This window comes from Pipistrellus kuhlii, unplaced genomic scaffold (assembly GCF_014108245.1).
Source record: "Pipistrellus kuhlii isolate mPipKuh1 unplaced genomic scaffold, mPipKuh1.p scaffold_m20_p_3, whole genome shotgun sequence".
Lineage (NCBI taxonomy): Eukaryota > Metazoa > Chordata > Mammalia > Chiroptera > Vespertilionidae > Pipistrellus > Pipistrellus kuhlii.
In genome coordinates, this window is record NW_023425529.1 from 21,452,586 (window position 1) to 21,480,101 (window position 27,516).

Sequence of the window (27,516 nt, forward strand, 5' to 3'; positions counted from 1 at the left end):
AGGGTGGCTCTTGGGTGATATCAAGTAGTTAAGGACTCAAATGAAGTCTGAGCATGTTCAGATCTTGATGTTCTTCTGCATTCACTTGCTTTTTTTCTCAATCCAGCTATCATTTTAATTCTGTTTTTACTAGAACTTTTAATCCCTCCATCTTTTCTTTTTTATATTCCACTCTTCTAAAGAATGTACTCAGACCAGTTTTTCTAAAGGATTCAGTTCTGATCATATCATTCTTATGTTTCAAACAGTTTAGTAGCCCCCGTTCCCTTACCTTGACCTCTGATGACAATCTCTTGGTCTAAATATACCTTTTCAATTTTAAGATCATGGTCTAAAGAGGATTAGCTGGTGTTCTTTTTTCCTTTCTTGTAAATGTGCAGGAATCAAGGCTCCTTCCATTTTATGGTTCTTAACTTCTCTAGGTCCTTAAAGTCCTCTCTATTTAGATGAAAAAAAGAGTGAGAATTATGTATTGAGGCTTTTATGACCAGGTCTGGAAGTACCCATTACTTTTGTCATAATTTTTGGGCCATGACTCAGACTTGCCTCAACACTTAACTAAAGAGAAATTAGGAAATGGAGTATGTGTGTGTGCTGCCAGGAAGAAGAGACAGATGTGGCTATTAATGAGCAAATGACTTCGTGCATATCAATCTTATTACTCCAATGCCGGTATGATGGCCCCACATTGGGCACCAGTTGCAAGTGCCCCACGTTGGGCTACCAGTTGGGAGTATCCCCTCCCTCCCCCACATCCCCTGTGGTTCAGGGTTCAGGTTCAGGATTCGAGTTCTAGAAGAGGCCACACACAAATGAAAGAACTAGACAAGAAAATATTAATTTGGGAATTGGGGCCAAGCAGAAGCCCAAGAGAGGACTCCACTTTGCTCTAGCCGTGTGATCCCTTTTATTTACTGTAGGTTTGGGATCTACCCATAGCCCTTCAGCAGGCAATTCCAGTAATACAATAGCTCGATGATAGCCCAGCAGCAAGGATTTACATAAGACTAAATAAAAGGTGGGAGTTGCTACAGCTCCCTTTGTCTCCACCATACAGTGGGTGTGTGGCTCTGACCCTTGCCAGAGCCTCAAGGTTGATCAGCCTTCCAGACCTCTCTGCTAGTGAAGGCAATGGGCAGCTTCTAACACTCCAACTTCTCTAACTGTACTCTTATTTTAGGGCATACCCTGGGCTTTGCGGCTCCCAGGATTTTTACATATGTATGTTCTCTGTCCCTTCCCTGAATGCTTTTAGCATTTGTTTGTATCTTTGCTTCTACTTACTATATTTTTATCTTATTTGTAGTTCTTTCAGTATACCATCTTTCCTACTAGGTTGCAAGCTTCCAGAGGTCAACAGCTGTATTTTATCTTAGCTGTGCCCAGCAAGGCAAGAATTGAAAAATATATGGCTGGTGAGTGACTCAATAAATAATCCATTTAAATAACTCAGCTAAAAGAAGACAAAGGGGGAATTAAGCAATTTCAAAAGCTTAATTCTGAGATTTTGTCACAAGATAATAGGGGAGAGGCAATCACATAATCAGAAAGCTGAAATATACTTCTTAAAATACTGTTACTGTTAAGCACCTTTAAACACTCTTAAAATGCTAAAACTCATGTATATAAACATAAAGCAATATTGTCTTTTAAAAAAATAAGTTTTTAAAAAATTGATTTTTTTGTCCATACTTAATTCTTGCTGGGAATTATTATTTTTATTTTTTAAATTGTAAAACAGTAAAATTTGTCCTTTTTATAGTAAAATTTGATGAGTTTGGGCAAATGTATACATCACGTAATGACCAACCAAATCATTATTTAGTACATTTGCTTCACTCTGAAGGTCCCTTTATGGTCAGTCCTTCCATCTTTCCAGCCCTTGACAACTGTTAATCTACTTTTATCCCTTATAGTTGTGTCATTTCTGAAATGACACATAAATAGCTTCCTACAGTGGGTTGCTTTTTGAATCTGACTTCTCTTCACTTAGCATAATGTATTTGAAATTCATTCATGTTGTTGCATGTATCAGATTTTCTTTCCTGAGTAATATTCTATTGGTTTTATATACCATGGTTTGTTCATACATTCAAAAGTTGAAGGATTACTTAATTTTGAGTAAAATTATTACCCTAATAAAAGTAATTTTCTCTTTCATGTTTCTGTCCTGATCATTCACCAATCTTAAAGGCTGCACAAGGTTTCCCAGGATAAATCTTGTGAAGATATGGGTAACTTATTGCCCACTAAAGAAAGTAGGAGTATACTTGGAATAGATTTTTTTTTAATTGATTTTTTTACAGAGAGGAAGGAAGAGAGATAGACAGCTAGAAACGTCGATGAGAGAGAAACACCGGTCAGCTGCCTCTTGCACATCCCCTACTGGGGATGTGCCTGCAACCAATGTACATGCCCTTGACCGGAATCGAACCAGGGACCTTTCAGTCTGCAGGCCGACGCTCTATCCATTGAGCCAAACCAGTTTCAGATTGGAATAGAATTTGATTTCCCATCTTGAACAATCACACCAAACCATTAATATAAATATTTCATATTTTAATATTTGATTGTATAATTATCATTGAAAATCATACTACTTTACTTATTTAACCAATGCTTTCTGAAGACCTACTTTATTCTTGGAATTGACTTTAAGTGCTCTGGAGAAAATGGCAATTAAGCACTCAACATAATTCCTATGCTCATAACATTTACAACCTAATGAATGAGATATTCATTAAGCAAATAGTGATAAAAAATACTAGATGGGCTTTGAAACCTTAAACTATTGGGTTAGAGTGAGAAAGTAAAATTTGAGCAGGGATCAGATGAAAGAGAGGAGAAGAGCACTCCAGGAAGAGAGGACAACATGTATCTCAGTGTTGGGAGGAAACATGTTATGCATGAGTCTTAGAAACTCAGAGAGCAAAGGAGATGGAGGGTGGCAAGAGACCTGAGAAGCAGATAAGAGATAGTTAACCTTGTGGGCCATGCTGAGGATTTTATCACCATCCTAGAAATATTTGGAAGTCGTTGGTTGGATTTATGTAAAAGAGACAGAGTGATCAGGTTTGAGTTTCAAAAACTGGTTCCAACTGGCTGCAAATGGAAATACTCCCCTATCATGCTTCAGGGAGAAGTAGAAGGGGCCATAGATGTTATAGGTAGACTCTTACAATTAGGAAGGTTACATACAGTTCCAAAAAAAAAAAAAAAGTAATGGTAATTTTGAACTAGAATTAAGATGGTTGAGATAGAGAGAAGGGGATTGATATAAGAAATATTTTTGAGGTAAAATGACAGGAATTTGAATAAAATTGGAAATGGTAACATTGGGGGTGGGGAGAAGGAGACCACAAGTTTGCCTCAGTTTGGTGGTACATTTATGGAGATAGAGAATTATGGGGGAATTATTATGAGTTCAGTTGCAGACCTTTAAAGTTCAACCTGTTTTAAACATTCAAGGAAAGAGTCAAGTGTGCCGTTAGTTATATGGGTCTGCATGGGTCAAAGAGTAATATCGACACAGTGTTTCTAGAAATGCACAGCTTCCCAATTATGCTTTTCTTCATGTCCCTTCATAAAGAGGATGTTCTCTAGGACACTGAAATCTCCCTGAGAACATTTGTGTTTTCTTAAACAATTTTACTCTAGATTTTTCTGCTAAGATAGTAGTTAATAACACCAATCTATCATTGGCATCCTCTAGTCCTCTTCAGACTATGGACTTCTTCACCCCTTCTCTCACAGAGTGGAGAGTATTATTAACTTTGCAATTTTTAGCATGAAAATTAATTTAGTGTGATTGATTTGAAGTAAATTTGTCACTGCAAAGTTATTATGCCTATTCATAGAATCCTTAACTGTGAAGGCCTTGCAGTGCAGTTTATCTAGTACCTGAAATCACCATGACCAGAAATCACCATGACAAACTTTTCCATAATTATACATTTGCAAACATTTTTTTGTTTTATTTTGTTTCGTTTTGTTAATCCTCACCCGAGGATATTCTTTCCATTGATTTTTAGAGAGGGTAGAAGGGAGGGAAGGGCAGTAAGAGAGAAGGAAAGCGAGATAGAGAGAAACATCAATTGTTTGCATCCCACCTGTATCCCGATGGGAACTGGGGAATCTACTGGGGCAGGGATCTGGGCCAAGGATCAAACCTGCACCCCAGGTGTGTGTCCTTTCTTGATCAAGGGAACTGAACCCACAACTCATTGGTGCACAGGCCTGTGCTCTGATCACTGAGAAACAGCGGACAGGTCTGCAACCACTTTTTAAGAGAGGCATATGTAGGCTCTGTTTGTCACACATGTTAGATAGTAAATGTTGCATTACATCTTTAATTTGAAGGGAAGTAAAGAAGGAAGAAAAGGGAGGGTCAGCAGGCACCATTTTCACTGAGCAAACAATCTGTCTTGCTTTGCTGACATATATACAAGTTCTAGTCATGCTTTTTCCCCCCAAGCTAACGTGGATCCTCTCATGCAGGATGCTGATGCTTTAAATTTTAATTAATGAAGATACCTAGTTATGAGGAACAACTAGGTGAGTAGATGATAACAATGTCTGTAATGGTTCAGAAAAATTATTATAAAAGTCCATTAGCCAATGCATCACATACAAACAGGCTATGAAATGAAACTGCATGATATAGGGGTGTTTAGTGTCTTTTTAAAAAAATAAATTAGGAAAAGTAAAGGACATGTGAACAATACACACTAATCCTAGTACATAACTGACTGCTACAGAGAATAGTATCTAAAAATGACAATCTGCCTCCCTAATTTAGGATCGTTCATTCATTCCATAGCCTGCAGTTTGTGTCCAATGATTAATATCTGCTCAGGCTTTCCTATTCTTTTGAGCAGATGATTTTTTGTCATAAAACTATGCCCTGTGTTACAGTATTCTTATTTTATTTTTCTTAAAATTATATGAGTCACATTTAAAAAAAAAAACAAAAACACCGATAGATCCCTCAATAGGCAGTATTTAGGAAGAAAAAAGGAGGCAAAGGGAAAAGAGTATCCATGTGAAAGCAAACATGACCTTCTGTAGTAAATGTCACTGTTTCTCAAGTGTGACAAGAATAATATATCTTGACAGTTGAAACATGCTATTCACCTGAGGCCTGTCAATCATTCTGATTTTGAAATACTGAATTTATGAATTGTCAACACGTCTTTTAGGTGAGAACCCCGTTGTCATCAAGAGCAAAACTAAAGCAAATGTTCAAATAAATGGAAAGTCGAAATGCTGTTGGCGCATTCAATTATAAGAACATTACAGACAATCTAGAATTTATATGTGGTGATAATTGTAGCATGTGAGATATGGATGGCAAACTATAATACATGGCTATTACTGTGCTTTTCAAGTGGAATATAGTCTGGAGATCAATGGCTGGGGCTTTTCCTGTGATCCATATAAAGCAAACGATTTATCATTGGGCAACCCCCATAAATGCAACTCTAATACTGAGAGTGCTGACAGCCTCGTAGGCGATTTCAGCAGTGAAGCCAGGACTACCCATACTGAACTACATTAGAGTTGGTCCCTGGAGGACAGAATTCAGCCTCATTGGCAAGGGCACTGGAAGAGTTCCATTTGACTCCTCATTAAACCTCTCCTAGGGATTGAAACTCCTGCTCCGTGGCTACTACTGCCCCTGCTTTCTACAGGAGCGATCGTGTGAACTTCACAGGCATAGATTCATTTTCAGATATTTAGGTAGCTTTGGCTAACAAAGATAAAGCCTCTTACAGATTTAAAAAAAGGATCTTTCAGGCTCTTGATCATTAAAAACATTGTTATTTTTTCCAGAGGAAATAGCTTTATTTCAATTTGTGAGGATTCATGTTAAAGGCCTGTCTTAGGGCATGTAAAAGACTCCGCTTTTCTGCATGTAGCTGTTCTCTGAGAAGCAGCATTCCAAGGAAAATAGCCTTCTTTACCTACCAGAATTGTTGGGATAATGAAATCAGAACAAACACTTTGAAGCAATTGGTGAAGCACACATTACTACATGCACTATATGCTGCCGATGCCCATTCTTATTGATTTGCAGTCTTGAAAATAGAATACTTGGGAAGTACTGCATTGGAAATTGCTGATGATACAGCTATTCACATTCTTCTGGGAGTCTCCTAGGAAGATTCACAAGACTGTTTTTGTTTTAAGTGCAATAAAAACAAATGCAATTATTTTGTCTTGCAAGAGCTGTGTAAAATACCTTACGATAGAGAAAATTTTTTTTTGTGATTATGAAATAACTAGAGGCCTGGTGTATAAAATTTATGCACGGGGTGGGGTGGCGGAGGGGAAAGGGGGTACTGTCCCTGAGCCCAACCTGCACCCTTTCCAATCTGGGACCCCTTGAAGTCCATTTACAGGAATTGGGCTATGGGGGTGTGGCCAGCCTGGGTTAGGAGCTAAGGGCTACTTCCAGGCTGGCCACACCCCCTTCAGGGTGGCGGGGTGGGGGTCCCCACTGGAATGCCTGGCCAGCCTGGGTGAGGGGCTGATGGCTGTTTACAGGCTGGCCACACACCCCCAGTGACCCAAGCTTGCAGCCCCTCCTTTTTTTTTTTTTTCAGCGCCTCCTTGAGCAGAGGTCAGGGCCAACTGGAAGCAGGTATCTGGGATTTATTTATCTTCTATAATTGAAACTTTGTAGCCTTGAGCGGAGGCCAGGTCCAGCCAGGGTGGGCAGGATGCTTGGCTTCCTCCATCACTGGGGGCAACCCAAGCCTCCTGCTCGCTCCTACTTTATGGCTGCTGCCATCTTTGTTGGGTTTATGTGCACACTCGCTCCTGATTGGCTGGTGGGTGTAGCTGAGTGATGGTCAATTTGCATGCTTCTCTTTTATTAGTGTAGATATCTACAGTCTTTGGCCATCTAATTACAGTGGTACTTAATGGAGTATTCATAATGCAAATTAATGACGAATGCTTTACTGTTTACTGTTAATGTTTCCCCGAAGTGGTCCATATGTACATGTGTACAAAGGCATAAAAAGCTAAGCAAATTCCTAAAGAAGTGATGAAGAAAAAATAGAAAGACAACATAGCAAAATATAATCTTATAAAAATATGCAACACAGTGAAAGCTCTTTTTGCATTTACAAGATAAATGGTATCGCCAAAACCGGTTTGACTCAATGGATAGAGCGTCAGCCTGCGGACTGAAAGGTCCAGGGTTCAATTTTGGTCAAGGGCATGTACCTTGGTTGCGTGCACATCCCCAGTAGAGGATGTCCAAGAGGCAGCTGGTGGGTGATTCTCTCTCATCAGTGTTTCTAACTCTCTATCCCTCTCTCTTCCTCTCTGTTAAAAAAAAAAAAAAATCAATAACATATGTTATTTTTTAAAGATAAATGGTATCAAAGGGCGGCCCTTGAAATTTACAAGAACTCCTGATTCCAAATGGAAAATATGTATACTTGGGCTATACCCGCCCTGGTGAATGTGGGATAGAGAGTGCGAGAGTGTTTAAATGGGATAGGGAGAATGGAAGAGAGAAGGGTTGTATTCTCTCTCTCTCTCTCTCTCTCTCTCTCTCTCTCTCTCTCTCTCTCTCTCTCTCACACGCGCGCGCACACACACACACACACACACACACACACACACACATCATACACTCACTCCATCGCTAGTCACAACCACCCCTCCCTTTCAGGAGTTACTTCCGGTCCTTTATAACCACATGGGGAGGTTAAGAGGGGACTGGGATGTGGTCCCCGAGTTGGTCCAGAGGAGTCAGGAAAACCCCCCGCACAGTACTCCCAAGTCCGAGACTGTGGGAGGGATTGGGGCGGAGCCCAGCGATAAGAGGCAGCAGCGGGCGGACCCCGGTGGGTGGGAGGGCTGGGAGGCTGCAGCCACTTTATGAATCCGCAGCCCAGAGAATATCGCTGCTGCCTGAGAGCTTGCCGGTCCCCACCCCTCTCTCGCCCCGCGGACCCGCGCCTCAGCTGGCAGCAGCGCCTCGCCCACTCCTCCCGCCCTCCCCATCCCTAGCTGCTCAAGAACGGCAGCGCCCGGCACGTTCCCGGAGGACCCCGGGGGCCGTACGGGAAGGAGAGCCGAGGCAGGGAGACCGGAACGGTAGCAGCATGCGTCCTCCGGGAGCTGCCTCGGCGCCCAGGGTCTGAGCTGCAGCCCCAGTTCTCCATCCATTGTGAGCCGCCGCCGGGGCCCCGCTGCACCACCGTCCCTCTGGGTCCGCGGCCGCGCCACGATGGGGCACCTGCCCGCGAGCACCCGCTGCGGCCGCCGCCTCCTGCCTCTGCTCGGGCTCTTTGTGCTGCTCAAGGTAGGAGCCCGGCGCCCCGCCCGCCCCGCGGTCCCGCCGGCGTCCGGCTCTGCCTCCCGGGGACCCGGCGCCCCGGGACGCGATGGCCCCGCGGCGGGGAGCGCGCTTTGTGGTCCGGGCGGGTGCATGCTCTCCGCGCTCTTGGGGGACGGGGTGGGAGAATGGGGAAGTTTGTTCCCTCCAGCCTCCACCCTCTGTGCCCTTTTACCATCCGCTGCTAGCCACATCAGAGGTGGGCTTGTGGGATGATGCTTCCTCCTCCGGCAAAAGGAGGCCACTTTCCCTTTTTCTGGCCGCGTCGCGCTGCCCCCCACCCCCCTCCCCAAGGCTGCCCAGCCTCCCCGCCTCCCCCAGCGGAGGGAGAGCCTGCTTTGTCTTCATGTACCTTTTACCGGGATTATTCTGGGGGCGGGCGCTGAGCTCCCTGGATGCCCTAGGGCTGCTGGGGGTGGATGGGTCGTGAGGATGGTTTTCTTTGGGAAAAGGAGTGTCAGCTTGAGCCCAAAAGAAAACCCTTTACAAAGTCTCCGGACTTTCCCCGTTGGGTTTACTGAGAAGGATACCTCTACATCCCAATGGCAGAAAAATCGGTGTAATTTACTTTTTCATGTCTTCTTTGGAATATCCTACTCCAGGGTTTTACTTTGAGGCACAGGAGAGGGCTGCTTTCAAAAAATAAATAAATAAATGAATGAATGAATAAATAAATAAATAAATAAATAAATTAATTAATTAATAAAAATCTATTTTGACAACTATACTGTTCATAAGAATGTAGCCATGTTAGCTAGACGTTTTCTTGGAAAGTGGTGTGAAGTTACGAGGTAATTATCTACCACTTGTGTCTTCTGTGGGTTTACTTCAGTGCTGTCCTGAGTCCTTCTTCCAGTCCATTCTCCTCCCCAAAGCAAACTGTGTGCTGGTCCCGGGGAGCTATTCTTTCAGCACCACAGGCTGCCTTCCTCACAAATGGACGAGACATTGATGGATGCCAATGTTTCCTTATCAAAGAGTCACTTCTTGCTGGCATGCGCCATTGAGTATGAATGCTTGACAAGGAGACTGCGGCGCCGGACCAATGGATTGAAAACAGTGCCACTTCTAAACATTCCACATTTTCATTTATCTAAATGGAAAAATAGTTTCAGGGAGAAACAGCAATGGAGTGCGTAGAGGAGATTCTAAGTTATATCTACTATGGTTTTACATTTTTCTTACGTTTAAATAATCATGTTACTTAGAATCTGGCTAATAATAAGCTCACTAATACGGTTTCACTCCAGGGGAAACTCTGTGAGCACACACCACAATGCATTAGAGCTCAGTTTCCTATTAATTTTTCTACCTGTCAAGTGCTGTCATGACTCCTCGTATATGCAACACTTGTCATGCATCCAAAGTGAGAAATGGAGTCACCACACATTTTACTAAGTAACGGCTGAGGCTGACATGCATGACACCTGGTCCAAATCCAACCTTTGGCCCAGCTGCAGGTTTTATTATTTGAATTCTTTGTAATGGGGCAGAACTCCAGAAATGGGAGAGGGCATAGAGTGCTGCAATTAAAGTGTAAAATATGTGGCAAAAGTTCCCATAAAAACTTGATATTGGAGTGAGAAAATGGTCAATGATGATATAATGGCACTCTCAGTGACCATGATAGAAGTTTGCCTTGTTCCTTCCACATAGTAGCTGTACTTCTGCACATTTGCAGATTGATGGCAGTTATGGTAAACTTCATCACATAGTAAATACACTGATAGAGCTTGTCATTTAAGTAAATGTTGTAATGGGACAAACAATTTTGTAAAGCTTTGCTCTTTATTTTATACTAGAAGCCCAGTGCACGAAATTCGTACGCGTGTACGGTATCTAGGCCTGGCCGGTGATCAGGTTCCCTGCATCCTTGCCATCCCACCTCCTCCTTCCCTCGTCCCCTCAGTGCCACACTGCTGCCACTGGTCACCCACCATGTTCTGCACCGCCCCCTGGTGGTCAGCACAAATCATAGTGAATGACTGAACTCCCAGTCCCCCAGTTGAACTCCCGAGGGGACACTTTGCATATTAGCCTTTTATATATTATAGATAAATGCAGTGCTTTACGTCACTTAAATACAAAGTACACCAGAAGAATGATACCTCTGTGCCACTCAGTTTGATATATACTGAATACACACGATATGCCAGACAGCTTTCCAGGCATTTCACACTTGCTATTTCATTTAATCCAGTTTTGTTATATTTGACAAGAAATGTTCAAAGTGGCAAGTTGGGCACCTAGGATTATGCATTTACATCTGTAATAATATATTACATGGTAAATTGGGTACATAGTATAATTTCTTTATAATTTGGAGAAACTTTAGCATCTAAGATCCTAAATACATGTCAGTAAAATAAGTTTAATATGCTGGTGGTGACAGGAACATGATGTAAAATGCGATTATTAAATACCATGTTGTCAATTAAATCTCAATGATAAGGTCTATAAAGGTCTATGTGTGGTAAGAGACAAACCATTCATCCACCCCCACCCAAATCTCTGTAGGTCTCAATAAGTCTTTCACTACTCTATTTGAAGTATCCTCATATGAAAATGAAAATCTCTAAAAACCACAGAGAAACTCAAGTATGAATCTTGATTTCTAGTTTATCTTTTTCACAAATTAAGTGGTAGGACAGTCTGAATATTTGAATCAGCTATAACCAGTTTCACTGAGGTAGTCCAAGCGTGCCTGGCCGTCATGTCTTTGTTCATTATTCCTTATCCATGGTTTAGTGATGTACACATTTAATCAGACATCTCATATTGTCTTAACCACCCACTGTATATTATAAGGCGAATATCTGCATAATCGGTGTTACATAAGCACAATGTTGTTTATAAAAATTTTAAATATATGTCAATATTGATGGTATATATAAAAATAAAAAGCAAAAGGCTTTGTTTATCAAATATACTGGGAGCCTACCAATTTCAAAATCTTCTACCCATATATGAATGCAAATGGAATGTTTATCTGCTGAGTCTCCCTCTTATGCATCTTCCCATTATTCCCCTTGAAGACAATGTAACTTCTGTCATCTATCATATCTTTACCAAACCTCTCCCTGACAATTGTTTCCTGTATCAGTTCACTCTATATCAAGATTTTTGTCAAGTAAGATGCAAATGGTAGACTATGACATCATACGAATGTAAATTCTGCCTTCCCTGAAATGATGCTTATTAGTAGTCAACTGGAATGGTTCCCTAAACTCATGGGCTTGGCATGAATCCTTCTTTCTTAAACTCCTTTCTGTATTTATTTCCATTTCTGCTCTTACCTGACTTTTAGCCAAAGAATGTCAAATTTGAAAAGAAGGCCTTAATTATATTCTCTGAAAGAGGTTTATGTTTGGTGTTATGATGCTGGCCATAGTACTTCTATTCAGGATAAATATCCACTTCCCAAGGTCTGTCTGCCTTTTTTCACTTCCATATGACCTCCTGTCTTCTTTTCTTTTTCTCCCTTACACAACTTTATCTCTCTCTCTCTCTCTCTCTCTCTCTCTCTCTCTCTCTCTCTCTCTCTCTCTCTCTCTCTCTCTCTCTCTCTCTCTCACACACACACACACACACACACACTCACACACACACTTCCACATTTCTTATTGAAGGTTCATCTGCATTCTATATGATACAATACTAGAGGCCTGGTGCATAAAATTTGTGCACTGAGAGAGGTTTCCTCACCCTGGCCTGTACCCTCTCACAGTCCGAGATCTCTTGGGGGATGTCTGCCTGCTGGCTTAATCAGACATCTCATATTGTCTTAACCACCCACTGTATATTATAAGGTGAATATCTGCATAACCGATGTTACATAAGCACAATGTTGTTTATAAAAAATTTAAATATACGTCAATATTGATGGCATATATAAAAATAAAGGCCTAAGCCAGCAGTTGGACATCTCTCTTGCAGTCAGGGACCCCTTGACCCTTACCACCCACTTGCTTGCTGCTTCTTACGACTGGGCTTGCTGTTCCTTAGTGCTGCCATGGAGGTGGAAGAGGTTCCTGTCACTGCTGCTGCACTTGCCAGCTGTGAGCCCAGCTTCTGGTTGAGAATCTGCTCCCTGGTGGTCAGTGTGTGTCATAGAGACCAGTCATTCTGGTTGTTCCAATGTAATGGTTACTTAGGCTTTTATTTTATATAAATTGGCAGATGAACTATAATCTTTTCATCTTTCCAGAGCAGTCTAGACCATCCTCATAGGAATAAAGTTTGCTCCTCTGTCACTGATTCCTTTGATAAATGTTGCTACCAACCTTTTAGAGAAACCCTCTACATGTGACATCCCCAATAAGTTGGAAAAGATTCATTGGGCTGGGCTTCCATAAGGGATTGGTGGTAATAGTTTTCACTGTGACATCCATTTGCTTTTGTTCTTTGTTGTGTGAAAGATTATTGTTTTATGAAAGAATAGAACAGTCATTCTATATCTCATCCTCATTTTGGTCCATAAAAATATACATCTGTATACACATAGGTAATTAAAAGCAATATATGAATTGTACTTATTTTAAATGTAGCACTATAACTAGCATCTAAATATACAACAAGTTATTTAAACTTATAAGCACATTGACTCCTGAGTATTATAAATACAATTTGAACTTGAGTCTTAAGAGTGTGCCAAGGATTTTTGGTGTTAAATACAGTTGTTGTATCTAAACCATTGTGATTGACAGCTGTGTGCCAACTTAGCAGCAACTTAACAGCAATGACCACATACCAGTATATTTAGTTTTCATTTTCTTCCTCAGTTAATACCTTTAGGTACATACTTCCAATTGTGTTGCATTTTCAGAAGCATAGTCCCAATTCAACAATGAGCTTCACTGGAAAGCACTTAGTGTATTCATTTAACTACTCCAAATATGTTGTGAAATTTTTGAATAAAGAAATTTCCTTTGTAAGTTTTTGTATTGCGCTGTACTTAGTATGTGATATTAGGCAATAACAGAAGCTTAATAAAGAGGATTTAAATTTTGACATTATATAATTGGTTTCTGACTGAGACTTGTTAAATATAATAATGACTTGTGAACACATCTTTAAGGAAAACATGAGAAAAGTATTGTTCTGTGAATTAAATCTTTATCATTACAATGCAATCATTACACCAAAAACAAAAACAAAATGTTATCATTCCCTTATATGAACAATTCATTAGAATCATAGATAAAAATACTGATATTATTCTTGTCCAGAAAAATAATAGTCCTGCTTCCTCATTTATTTATCAGTGTTACCTCAACTGCTATTTGTTTTCATCAATGAAAAACTAGAGTTAAAATACTATGGAAATAGCTTTCCACACCTCTATACACTGAGTGGCCAGATTATTATGATCTCTGAACCATAATAATCTGGCCACTCAGTGTATATCCTATATAATAATCCTATATAATAAAGGAAGAATATGCAAATTGTCCCCTTGACCAGGAGTTCGACCAGCAGGCAGGCTGGCTAACTGCCCATGTCCCTTCCCCGGCCAGGCTGGCTGGACCCCACCCATGCACGAATTCATGCACCGGGCATCTAATATATATATATATATATATATTGTATATACACACACACACACACACTGACTGGCCAGATTATTATGTTTTCAGAGAACATATTAATCTAGCCACTCAGTGTATGTGACCTGCAACTTCAGGCAATGCTCACATATGCAGGTAATATTCTTGCTTCCTTTTCTATTTCATCCCTCTTTTATGACTACTACCAACTACAACTGACAAAGATTTCTGCATTACTTTAGTAGAGATCCTTTCAATTTTTTGTCTGAACTTGGCCCTTAAGAGATGAGACCTTTTATATATCCTGATCTTAGTTATCTGTATGGGTGGTGTTTAATCCAAGGGCATAGCCTTAAAGAATGCATCTATGGTGGCCTTAGAGACCCATTGTACCACCTCTTTCAGCTTAAATACCTGTGAGATACTTCTTTGCATACTTGTGTCATTGATTTGAGGTTGCTGTGGCGCAAACAGAAATGAGTAAGACGGTGAATGGGGTAGGATGAGGTGGGAGGCAGACACAAGGCTCTTCTCTCCTGGTGCTTTTAGCTCTAACAAGTTCCATATTGTCCCAGCAGAGGGCAAGGGGAAAAGGGCAGTGAGCCAGGGTGGGGGCTTGAGGAGCACCAACATTTAACAAGAAATTTATAAAGATAAAGAAGGAATAGCCATAGAGGTACACAGGGAAAGCAGAATCAAGGAAACCCAGAATTCCAGTGGGAGGGATTGGCCAGCAACCTCAAACATACCAGAGGAGTCCTGTAAACTAAGGTCTGGAATGATTGTTGGGTTTCTGTGGAGCTTGCGAGCAGTAGCATGCTGGGAGTGCAAGAGTAAGCTGGTTGCTTATTTGTTCAGAACATAAGCAGCAAGTGGGAGAGACCCGATTTCATCTCAGCTCCCAGCTGTGCCACTTCCCAGCAGCAGGATGTGGGGAAGAGTTATTTCAACTCTCAGGGGCCCCTTTGACAATCTGTTACATATTTATCTCAGAGTATTATTGTCAGGAATATGTGGGATAATAACCATAATGTACTTTAAACAGTGTATAGAATATAGTAAGCACTCAATAAGTGTTACATATAAAAATAAAAAGAAGAAAAAGAAATAGGACAGTAAAAATTGCCAATGCAAAATCAGTAAGTAGCAAAAATGTGCATCGAGCATCATCTTCCAAAATGTGCAATGTCAGAGGGTGTTATTGAAAACAAACACTTCTGTAATGGCATGAATCGGGGCATTAATCTATTTAACTCTGTTTAAACTAGTATTATTTTAGTACCAGGATATCTCAGAATGTTTAGTATGTTCATATGCATTTTTGCCTTACAAAAGAGAGCTATGATGTATGTATAGCATTTCCCAAGTTTGACTGTAGCATCATTTTCCTAAAAGTGATTCACGGAAATAGTGAATATATTCTAAGAAACAATGCCTATAGTTATACACCAGGTATATTTTTTTATTTATCTCTCTTTTTTTAAAATCGAGAAATATAACCTTGATGGTAAGGAAAACGTAGCAGCAAAATGAATTATGATTTAAATTTCAGAATCAGAAGAAGTTGTATGAAAGAGAGCAACTCTTCCCAACTTTCTTATCAAGGACTGATATTCAAGAAACTCCCTTGAAGAAAAAATGTGCATAGTCTCCTTATTTTATGGATTGTGCTAATTCTGGTTTTGACCATTGTACATACAAAACTTTTTTTGGGGGGTTTGACTCTTAAAGAGATGGAAAATTCATTTTAACACTATTTTCCAATATTATCTTAATATATAACAAGAGTTTTATTTTGTTCTGTATAATTATTTCATTGAATTATAAAACTATACTTTTTAAAAATCATCTAGTTCAAAACATAAGCTGGTCATTAGGTCTTGTCTGTATTATTACTGCCAACTGGTCTTAAATAGTGAGATTACCAACAGAATGGCTGCTCCATTCATGGATTTTGCTGTTTGATTTGGTCTTGAGACAAACCATTTCTGGTTGTAGCTTTCACACATTACTTGTATCTCCATTTCATGTTAGGACACACTATGCTGTGACAGTTCCTGCTTTCTTAAATGTTAAGAATAACTGTTTTACCAACAGGCCTAACAGGTCATAAAGATCAAATGTGAAAAGGTTGTCATCTCACCATTCTGTCTTTAAATTTCCATCACACCACTTTCGGCTGTTTATACCAGCCCACTTTTTCTGCCTATTACCCTTTCTTCTCTTTCTTGGCTATAATAGCTACTTGGGGAAAAGAAGTCTCCTTCTACCCAAGGGGATCCCATGCTGAATCATGGTAAGGACTTGGAAGTATAAACTAAAGGGAAAAAAAATGCATGTTCCATGGTAAGTATCCTGTTAATGCAGATTTCATTATATTTCAACGTCTGATCGAGGGTATTTTCTCAAAATACCTTTACCAAACAGCCAATCTAAAATCACCCCATCACTCTGAAGTTTTACTATTTTATCCCAGGTTTATTTGCTTCAGAGAAAATATCAGTCACTATGAGACATTGTATTAGGTCTCCATTATTACTTAGCCTCTTCATTGAAATGCTTGTAGGTTTCATGAGAGTAAGGACTTTTTTGTTTACTGCTCTATCCCCATGGCTGGAAGTGTGTCTGGCACATGGTAGATGCTCAGTTTGTGAGTATTTGTTGAGTTAATACAAGGGGTAAGAGAGGTCCAACAGAAGGTATGGGATAGACTCAAGACAGAGGAAGAGCAGGATGCAAGCATGCAAATGTGAGGAATGGAGCTGATGCACAGTGAGAGGAGACAGGAGGAAGAGGCTGTCAGGGAGGCAATGCTGAGTGGGACTTGGAGAGTGTGTGCAATTAGAAGGGGGAGATGACCTGAAAATTCTATTTGGTGATCTTGTGGAGGGAGCAGAAGTTTATTACCACAAGTGAGAATGAACTCTTAGGCATCAAGATAAGTTTCCACACACATTTTTTTCTTGCTATCTTTTAGGTCAGTAAACCACTGAGGAGAAATAATTTATGCCAACTAATTTTTCTTGGTTTTACAACTTGAATACATCAAAATTAAAATAATTTTTAAAATATTTTTTCTCATTTTTATTTTTCTATGTATGTCGATGTACCCAGATTAGTTCTAGATCTCTAAAGACATTTCTGGAAACTCACACAAATAATTGAAGTTCAGATGATCAATTATTATTTTTCTTCAATACTTATGTTTTTTTATTTTTGAAAATGGTATTTTTATTTTTTAAAACATATGGGTTATGTATTGAAAATTTTTAATGAGTTTTAGAAAATGAATATAGTTTTCTGCATAAGGTTCAAACAGGTAATTTCACATGGAAACAAATGTCAATTTTAATATATATATAATATTTTATTATCTAAACATGGACAGTTAGTTAAATGGGCTGATTAAATTTGCATTGTATTCATTGAAATGTTTGTATATGTATATCAAAAAACTGGATTGTCAAGATTTTCAAAAAACTAAAATATAAAAACATATGCTTAAAATAAGTACTCATAAAATTCAGTATTTCACTAGAGAATTGAAAAATATTACATTATTTTATGCTAATCTATATCCATAGTCTGCTACTGCATTGGTAAAATAAGGGAGTTTGGGTTAGTTGTCATTTTTTTGTGTGATTTTAATTTTGTGTTTATTGATAAATCCATATATGCTTTAAAGCCAAAATAGGGGGGAAATTGTGATCAGATTATTTATAAACTCATCTACATGGTTAAAATGAATCACTTCCTCCATGAATTTATGATAAGAAGAAGTGTGTCTGGATAATATAAAAATAACATTAATAATTTATGATTACCGTATTTTCCAGCGTATAAGACGACTTTTGTAACAAAAAAAAGTCAACCAAAAATTGGGGGCAAAAGACCAAAATTGCACAAAAATTACCTGCAGATCTTGACGACAAAGTAAGTCTTTTCTTTGAAGTGGGAGGTAGTCTTATATGGCGAATATAGGTCTAAACCTATATTTTAACTGTAAAATTAGTGGGTCGTCTTATACGCAGGAAAATACGGTAATAAATTATTTTTCTTACCGATGAGTGTAATAATTTTTTAAAATATCATCAGAATTTCCAGAAATCTTTAAGAACACATTTATAAATTTCTTTTTCTGTCTCTGAGTTGATGTATCAGAATTAAGCTAGTTGTCATACATCAGCCTTTCTCTCAGATAAACCAGGAATTTCCTTTTTAAGTCAAGTTGGTTATCCATAAAATAGACATTCTAGTAATATTACCTTGATAGTGTGCTAAAACTAAAGTATAATAATAAAAATGGGAGTGTTCTTGCCAAATGCCACAAAGTGTACTAGTAAGCATATTTTGTATATGTGCAGTGCTGACACTATTACCATAAGAAATACCTCATTATTTGGATGTACTTAAAATTCTTAGATTTTATCTAGAAAGAAAAATTGGCTTCTAAAATTTCTGAATGTTAAGTTGATTAAGGTGAATAATAAAATGCCAAATGTCTGTAATGTATTATTCAACAGTAAGCCATTTGGCCCTTCCTTAATGGGTTATAGAAAAAACCTGGTTAATATGAAGTACACCAATGCAATATTGTTATTTGCATAGAAATATAGGGATGTGATTTAGCTGTATTTATGTTGCATCATCAAAGGAAATTTCTTTTACAATTTCCCCTAAGTTATACTTTTTAATTAGTCTTTCAGAAATGACTATAGGCCTCACTCAAACTAGTTAGGCATTTGGGATTTATAATATGGAAATTCTGGTATTGTCAAAACTGTTAAAATGACGACAAGGACTTAGACTTAAGTACCATGCACTTTACTCTAAAAACTTAGGTAATTACTTGTTTCTTTTTAATTAGCTAAAGCTGTTGTATCTGCTAAAATTCAGCCACTTTTTATAAGTGTTCCAGGCTGCTTTCTTTAATTGACTTTTTTTGCATGCAGTTGATTTTTTTTTTAAATATATTTTATTGATTTTTTACAGAGAGGAAAGCAGAGAGATAGAGAGCCAGAAACGTTGATGAGAGAGAAACATCGACCAGCCGCCTCCTGCACATCCCCTATTGGGGATGTGCCCACAGCCAACGTACATGCCCTTGACCAGAATCGAACCCGGGACCTTTTAGTCCGCAGACAGACGCTCTCCCACTGAGCCAAACCAGTTTCGGCACATTCAGTTGATCTTTGAATAATATGGGGGCTGGAGCACTGACCCCCTGTATTGTCAAAAATCCATGTATAACTTTGACTACCCAATTAACTTTAGTAATTTCCATCCATCTGTTGACTGGAAGACTTGTTGATAAAATAATAATTTGATTAACACATATTTTTATGTTATATGTTTTATATACTGAATTCTTATAATAAAGAAGATAAGCAAAAGAAAATGTTAAGAACTGTAAGGAAGAGAAAATGCATTTATAGTATTTTTTTTTTAATTTGCTTATAAGGGGTCTCATTCAGGTCAAATTCGTGTTCACAGGTCAACTGCATTTGAACTGTAAAGAAAGGATAGTTGTCTTTAAAGCCCATTTTCACCTGATTACTGCAACATCTTTTTATTTTATTTTTTGAAGGTTAATTGAGAACCTAATGAGGTCTTTTTATTGAAATTCTTGTTGCTATGCTGAGGCCTTCAATTAGTGTTTTTACTAAGTGGTTTCTAGTGGTACTGAAGTAGGGAGTTCTTAAACTGACATCTTTGTCTGAATCAGACATGCATCATCATATGGAGGAGTTTAATGAAAATGTATTGAGAATTAGAAAAGCAATACATATTCACTGTGGAAAAATGTATAAAATACAGCAGGCAGAAGAAGAAGAAAATATAAATGCCTATACATTCCATTCCAGAATAGCTACCATCTGGGGATTTATCATTTCAAATTTTTCCTAAGTCTGTGTATCCGAGTATATATGTAAAAAGGGAAAAAAAGAATAGTACTGCTGTACTATTTTAACTTGCTCTTTTCACTTAAATAGATTATGATGATTTTTTAAAGACATGGAATTTAGGAAATCAAGCCATAGGTCTGTGGGTAAAATGAATCCAATTCCTAATTGTATTTGTATCATTTAAAACATGGATGAGCCAAAGCCTGTTTGCTCAGTGGATAGAGCGTCAGCCTTCGGATTGAAAGGTCCCAGGTTTGATCCCGGTCAAGGGCATATACTTTGGTGGGTGTGCAAGGAGGCAGCCAATTGATGTTTCTAACTCTCTCTCCCTTTCACTCTGAAAAGACATGGATGATCATATCTTACCTAATAATAGACAAACATGATAATTGACTGTACCTTCGTGACATCCACAGCCAATCAGGAGTGAATAACCAACAAAGATGGTGGTTAATTTGCATATGCGGCCGCCAAGCGGCCGGGGGTGGGGCCTCTAAGCAGTGTAGGAAGGTGAAAAAGTGGCTCCGGACCAGAGCGAAAGCGGTGCCAGCAGCCAGGGAAAGGAAAGTCCATTCTGGCACGAATCTTCATGCATCGGGCTTCTAGTATATTGATAATAATTATGAAGTATTGGGGATTATAACTTACATGTGAGCTTTTCATTAGTGTGACAGTTAATTACAGAGAACATCTTCAGATGCTTTATTGACAGGCATTTGTTTCTTATTTATCCACAGCTAAATTCCATGTATAAGAAACTTAAGAATAAAGGATGTCAAGGCAGAAAGATAGAGGATTGAATTCTGGCTATGTTCCTTGCTATCTGTGTGTCATTAGGCACTGTACTGACCTTTTCAAAGAAGGCACAAATGACAGTGGCTGCCCAGATCACCATTTCTCCAATGGTAAATTCTACCATCTTCTCCACTACCCGCTATCCTTTGAAGAAATATCCTCCTTTTTGATTCATCTAGTTTGTAAAAGGGATACCATCCACCTACTTGACCTCAATGCCCTGGACAGAGTGGTCCAAGGATGAGCTGTGACCTAAGCTAAGCCCATTTTGGGCCTGCGTCTCACTGATCACTGTCTTTGAGATTGGCATGTGATTTAAGCCAATTTATCCTCAAGGAATTTAGGATCTTTAGGAATTTATCCTTGCAATTGTTTGCAAATTGGCAATGATGAGGCAAAGTCCTCACTTCCAGAGGCACTAAGACATGATTTTGGAAGCTGTCCTCAGTCATAAGTCTGACTCACAAGAAAAACTTGTTCTAGCAGAAATAGAGGAGGTAGGAACAATAGAGACTTACATTGCAAGAAGACTGTTGTATTTCTCAGACCCCAGGGGTCACTTCACAGGTATTTAGACTACAAAACAGCCATCTACCAAAACTCAATTCAATTCATCATAGCTGATAAGGCATATTAGCAATCCTTGGAATCTTTAAGTAATCTGAATTAGAGTGATTATATAATTTATCAAACCAGTCAGGACACTTCCAAGAGTGAGAGATCATTATGCCAGTCAACAGACACCAATCGATCTTGAATATACTAACACACATGTTTGATGCAGTATGCAGTCACTAGCTCTTCATCCATCTCACCCATCTCTGAGAACCTCTGCCTCAAACAAGATGAATTAGCCATATAAGGTGAATTGTAATTATCTTCATCAAAAATAAAACCTGTGCAGGAATGTTCATACCAGCTTTGTTTGTACTAGCCATTCGCTGAAAATAACCAAAATGCCCTTCAATTGGTGAATGTGTAAACAAACTGACACTCCCATACCATGTAATACAACTCAGCAACGGAAATGAATGAACTACTGATATACACAGCAACTTGATTGGACTTCAGGAAAATTATGCCCATCTCAAAAGGTTGATTACTGTATGGGTTCATTTAAGAAACATCCTTGAAACAACAAATGTGTGGAGATGGAGAACAAATTCATGGTTGCCAAAGATTAAAAGTTGGGTGGGAGAAATGAGGACGTAGACATGTGATAAAGGGGTAGCATGAAGGAGCTTTGTGACAATGGAACAGTCATGTATCCTGATCATGGGGGTAGTTACATGAAGTTATGTGTGTGATAGAAGTACATAAAACTACACACAAATGAGCACATAGATAACTAGTGAAATCTGAGTAAGTTCTATAGATTGTACCCATGTGAATTTTGTAGCTGGGATATTTCCTGGTTTGGGGTATTTTCTTCTTTTGATATGCAATATGTTAACATTGGGGAGGCAGGATGAAGGCTGCATGGAACTTCCTATAAATGTCTAATTACCTTGAAAATGTTTTAAAACTTTTTTTGAGTGCCCAACCCTCTGCTAAGTATTCTGACTGATTGACAGATATAGCTTCTTTCTTGAGGACTGTCTCTAAAAGGCAATAATCACGCCTGCAGGGAAAGTAAAGCCATCTAAGCAAATGTGAAAAACACACAAGAACTTCAATAAAACACCATTAGCTGCAAACTCAAATGCATTATGAGGAAGGTTACATATTGAACTATAGTCTTAATGAGATTTATCTACTGAGTTCTGGAAATGGCTAAATATTAAGGCATTGCCATTTATATTTCCCATAACACCGATGTTAAAGACAACATTTTAATGACTTTTCAGAGAATCAGTTAAAAATGAAGTCATGGAAATTGCCATTGTGGGAGAAAAGGATAAAAGGATAAAATACTATATTGATTGATGAAATAATGTCATTTAGGGAGTGGGGAAATAGCATTTTTTAAGTAACATCTAGGAATAATATAAATAAATTAGAGTGAAATATAAAGTTTAAGACTCAAAGACTTGAGTAAAGCAGGAGATATAAGTGGAAGATATATGAAGGTGAATAGATGTTTAAATATTCCAACCAGTCAATCATCAAATGTGTATTAAACTGGACATGTAAGGAAGGCACTGCGTCCATCATTTTTAAGAGAATAAAGCAAAATTATGCTATCTGGAAGTCTGTAATATAGGGGAAAATATAAACATTCAGCAAGTTAGAGGGCAATATATGATTTAATACTATTAGAGAAGACTGAAGTAGTAATATATTAGTTTGCAAATGAATGAGACAGACAACTATAGTCAGCTGGCTGCTCTTATATAATAAGAGAAAGCATTTATGCTTGAATAAGCATTTTTTTATGAAGGAAGACACATTTCTATCTGGATCTTCTCTGGTAGAGTTCAGATGGATGGACTAGGTTAAGAAAAACATTTCAGACTAGATAAATAGAAGATTAAAAAGTAAGAATGTGAAAAACTGTGTCATGTTTAGAAGGCTTGAGTCAAATTGAGAGGATGGTTCTTGAGGAGGATGCCTGGTTGGAAGTGAGATGGAAAAGGTTGCTTTGCCCAGCCATGAGATTCTATTCATAACCTTCTCTTTTACAGTGCTGCAAAGGCAAGCGTTCAAATGAGCTTTAGCTCAGCAGTGGTGTGCAGGGGAAAAAATTATCACACCTCACTTTAGCTTTAATTGCTTTTATAATTTTGAATTTGCTGCTAAATGCAAATGCTTAATTCTAAGTATGTGTGCTCTGTCTTAATTAGATAAAATAATCCTTTGTTGCTTGGGTAGTTTAGTCTCTAGATTTCAACTCCCCTGGATCATGTTGTTTATGTATGAATCTCTAATGCACTATTAGAGAGAAATGAAAAAATATATGGATATTTTTCAGAGACAAGTTATAACTGTCAATATACTTCCAAATTTATATCTGCTGCATGTAACAAAGAAGTTGTCATGTCTATTACAGTATTATAATTATAATTCACATATACTAGTATATGCCCCATCCTTGTAGAATTTCTTTTACACTTTTAAAAAGCACAAGTTAAAATTACTGTTTTGCTAGCCAAAACTTAAGAGAAGATCTAAAGTGGTCTGTTATATACATAAATATCCTACCAACTCAACAATCAAGGTCCTACCAATAGTGCCATATTTTTATATAAGGCTAGAGGCCCACTTCACAAAATTCATGCACAGATAGGGTCCCTAGGCCTGGCTGTTGATCAGGGCTGATCTGTGGGGTGACCAGTGGAGTGATCAGGGGGAGGGGGCACCTCGCTGGCACCCGCCTTGTCTGGCCTGGGACCTGTGGACTGGGGGCAGCTCCTGCGTTGAGTGTCTGCCCCCTGGTGGTCAGTGTGTGTCATAGAAACTGGTAGCTCTGCTGGTGTTCTGTTGTTTGGTCGATTTGCTTATCAGCCTTTTATTATATAGGATATGTCCCAAAGGAAATAAACCATATAGTTATCTCAGGCAGAAATAAGAATAGAATTCTTTTAAGCTTTGCTCTCTTGCTGGAGATGATGGTGAGGATCACTACCATTTACTGAGTGCCTGCTATTTATCAGGGACTGTCTTGGAGACTTTACATAGGTGAACTTACTTTGTTCTTACATACGCCTGTGTATCATTATCGTCATTTCAATATGGGGGAAACTGAGTTTCAGAGAGTCCCTGAAGGAGTTAGGAATGAAACTGGTCTGTTTGACACAGTTTCTATTTCCCCACTCCCTAACTCACAATGTCTGCCTCCTCCTCTTCCTCTGGAAACATCCTGAGACACAGCGGACTGAATCAGTTTCTAACTCCATGGTGGGAACTGCCATTTGGACAGAAACAAGGTACAGGTTACTCCTGGGGACAATTAGTTCCTACTTGTCCAAAATCTTTCTCACAGTTTCTCTTTTTTTGTCAATCTGTCAGTCACACAGTCCCAGACCAAAGCCTACTGACTGTCACAAGATCCCTACACATTCACAAGTATCGAGCTTATACCTTTGGTCCTCACATTCTTCAGTGTAATGGACATGGGGCTGTCGCACTTCATTAGATAAGTGCACAGAGCTGAGTGTAATGTCATGTCCTGGCATGGAGAGACTGTATGTCAATTTTCGTACGTCCAGAGCTTTTATAGTCAATGACATAAGTACCCAGGAAGATTTTTTGCCCTGGCTTTAGAAGCCTGCATGAGATTTCGTGGTTTGCTGGCTTTACAGGACTTTTGCATTTCAGACAAGCCTTTCCCTCAATGAAAGATACCACCTGTGCAGAAAACAATTTTAACACTAATGTCTTCCTTCTGATTGCATTAGATTTGCAAATTTAAACAGATTAATGGTAGTGTTCTGTGTTCCTCTCAGCTCTTCTGTTTAATACTCTTATCTGACAAAGTGTAAATAGAAGACATAATGAATTACTCACGACTTGAATGTCTAGTTGCATAAAAAATTACATCCTCAAGAGGCTTATTATTACATATCTGATTGTTCTGTGAAATTAGTTTTGCAAAGAAAAAGCATACCTGAAGATAACAGTTGTATTTGTTTTCCTTTTTAAAATTTAATTTATTGGAGTATTTGCAAAAATATGTGAAAGAACAACATTAACTGTTAACACAAATTTTAAGAAGTTTATATCATTTCCTTGAGGGAATGTTATTTTTCTTTTTCTTTCCTGTTTGTTCATGAGATACTACACTTTGTATAGATGCTTCTGCACAAGGAAGGCCTCAGAATGTGACTATTATCTCTTTAAGACACATCTTGCTGAGAAAGTTATTAACAAAGCACACTATGCCATACCATCTCCCCCATAAACTGTCTCAACCTTGAGCTGGGAAGAGTACTACTATGACTGGGGGGGGGGGGGGGGGGAGAAATGATTGTTCAGCCATTTCTTCCTGTCTGCTCTGTCTGGAGTTGATCTGAATGAAATGAGGTCTCTGCTTTCACTGGAGAGCTCAGAATTTCATATTTAGCTCTCAATCTGTTTCATGGTAATTTTTGAAGAAACAGCTCATGACTAAATGTGCTGTACTATTATTAAAGGTGTGCTGCCTTGATAGGTTTCTATCACTTTGAAGCAAACTGACAGCTGGAAAGAGTTTTTGAATGAGCATCTTTTCTAAGTTTTAAATAGATATTTTATAAAATGTAGTATATGCCTCAGGTTACAGAAAACCAAGTACTTGATAAAAAAAAATGATGTTAGAGTTATCAATGAAAATGAGACAGCCTAGAGGAAAGACTACTTGCCCACAGTGGTTTAGACACTTCACCTCTCTGTAAAAATGAGAATCATAATCACTTCTGCCTCATGGGAATACTGTGCAGTCTAAATGAGATAATCTGTGAAAGCACTCTGTAAACTGTAAAGCTCAATTTAAATACATGATACTATCTTATTCAACATGATTGCATTCCTTTGTTTCATTTGCTTTGGTATAGAGGTAGTTTCTTTCTTTACATTTACCTGAATCTGCCTTGTGTGTAGTGTCACAGAGGGTTTTAATTAATACTGCAGTACATACTCTATATTTAAAAACAGTAAAGTCTGACCTATCACAGCTTGCTTACGGGACTAGAATGATTTAATATATAATATTTATAAGTCTAGAGGCTTGGTGCATGAAATTCGTGCATGGGAGTTGGGGGACTCAGACTACGCCGTCTCCAATCTGGGCATCTCTTTCACAATCTGGGACTGCTGGCTCCTAACCACTCACCTGCTTGCCTGCCTGATTGCCCCTAACCACTCTGCTTGCCAACCTGATAGCCCCCTAACCACTCCCCTGCCTGCCTGATTGACATTAATTGCTCTTCTGCCAGCATGATCATCTCCAACTGCTCTACCTTGCTGGCCCTCCCTTGCTGCCTTTCCCTACCGAGCTGAGGGGACTGGAGGACTCTGGCTGGATGAGGCATGTGGCACCTGTCACCCCCCCCCATGGGGCTGAAGGGACTGGAGGACTGAGGCTGGATGAGATAGGGCTGAGGGGACTGGGCACCACTATATTGTGGCTGTGGGCACTGCCTTCTTGTGAGGGTATGATGGTCAATTAGCATATTCTTTTTTATTAGATAGGATATGACGTCTAATGACAAAATATTTTCAGCTCAGTTCCACCTCTGGTCTACCAATCAGATTATTCCCATAAAAAATTATTTTCACCCAACTTCATAAATATAATTCTATCAGACATTATATTCATACAGTATTTATGTCTATGATCACTTAAGTTATTTCATAAATTACTTTCAACCATAATTCATTTATTTTTTCGATGAACTTATATTAAACAATTATACACCAAATACTGTGCTGATCATTCACTGTTTTCTTGAGTTTCACTCATCTGTGGCTACAAATGTGTACATATTTACAGTAATAACTCCAATTATAGAACAATTGACCCATCTATACACCAGGTATCAATCTTATTCCTATAGACCTCCTTCCACAAAAGTGTTATAAAACTTGGAGATATGCAAATAAATCAATGGAAATAATAGCAATTTCTTTCTCCCAACTCAATAACTTAAGATTAATAAAACACCTATTAATAGAGGTGAAAGCATACTCAGTGAAATAAGCCAGTCAGAGCAAGACAAGTTTCACATGATCTCACTTATATGTAGAATCTAATGAAGAAAGTAAACCATTGAACAAAACATATCCAGAGACATTGACACATGAATCAGAGAGAAAGGGGGAGGGATTAACCAAATAATTTATATGCATATATGCATATCCCATGGACAGACAATAGTGTGGGGAAGGCCTGGGGAGGGGACATCTGTAATACTTTCAACAATGAAGATTAAAAAAAAAAAAAAAAAAAGAGGTGAAAACAAATGTTATTGAAAAGATTCCATATTATAATTAAAAC

General features: G+C 38.7%; 1 protein-coding gene across 2 annotated transcripts in view; it reads left to right on the forward strand.

Moving 5' to 3' along the window:
* Nucleotides 1-7,947: 7,947 nt before the first annotated feature.
* PTPRO (protein tyrosine phosphatase receptor type O) overlaps nucleotides 7,948-27,516 on the forward strand; it is a 203,105-nt gene continuing 183,536 nt past the window's right edge. For both annotated transcript variants that reach the window (XM_036454558.2, XM_045587797.1), the window contains exon 1: nucleotides 7,948-8,323. In XM_036454558.2, the coding sequence (XP_036310451.1) occupies nucleotides 8,249-8,323 (75 nt within the window). In that variant the 5' untranslated portion in view covers nucleotides 7,948-8,248. The remainder of the gene's footprint in view (nucleotides 8,324-27,516) is intronic.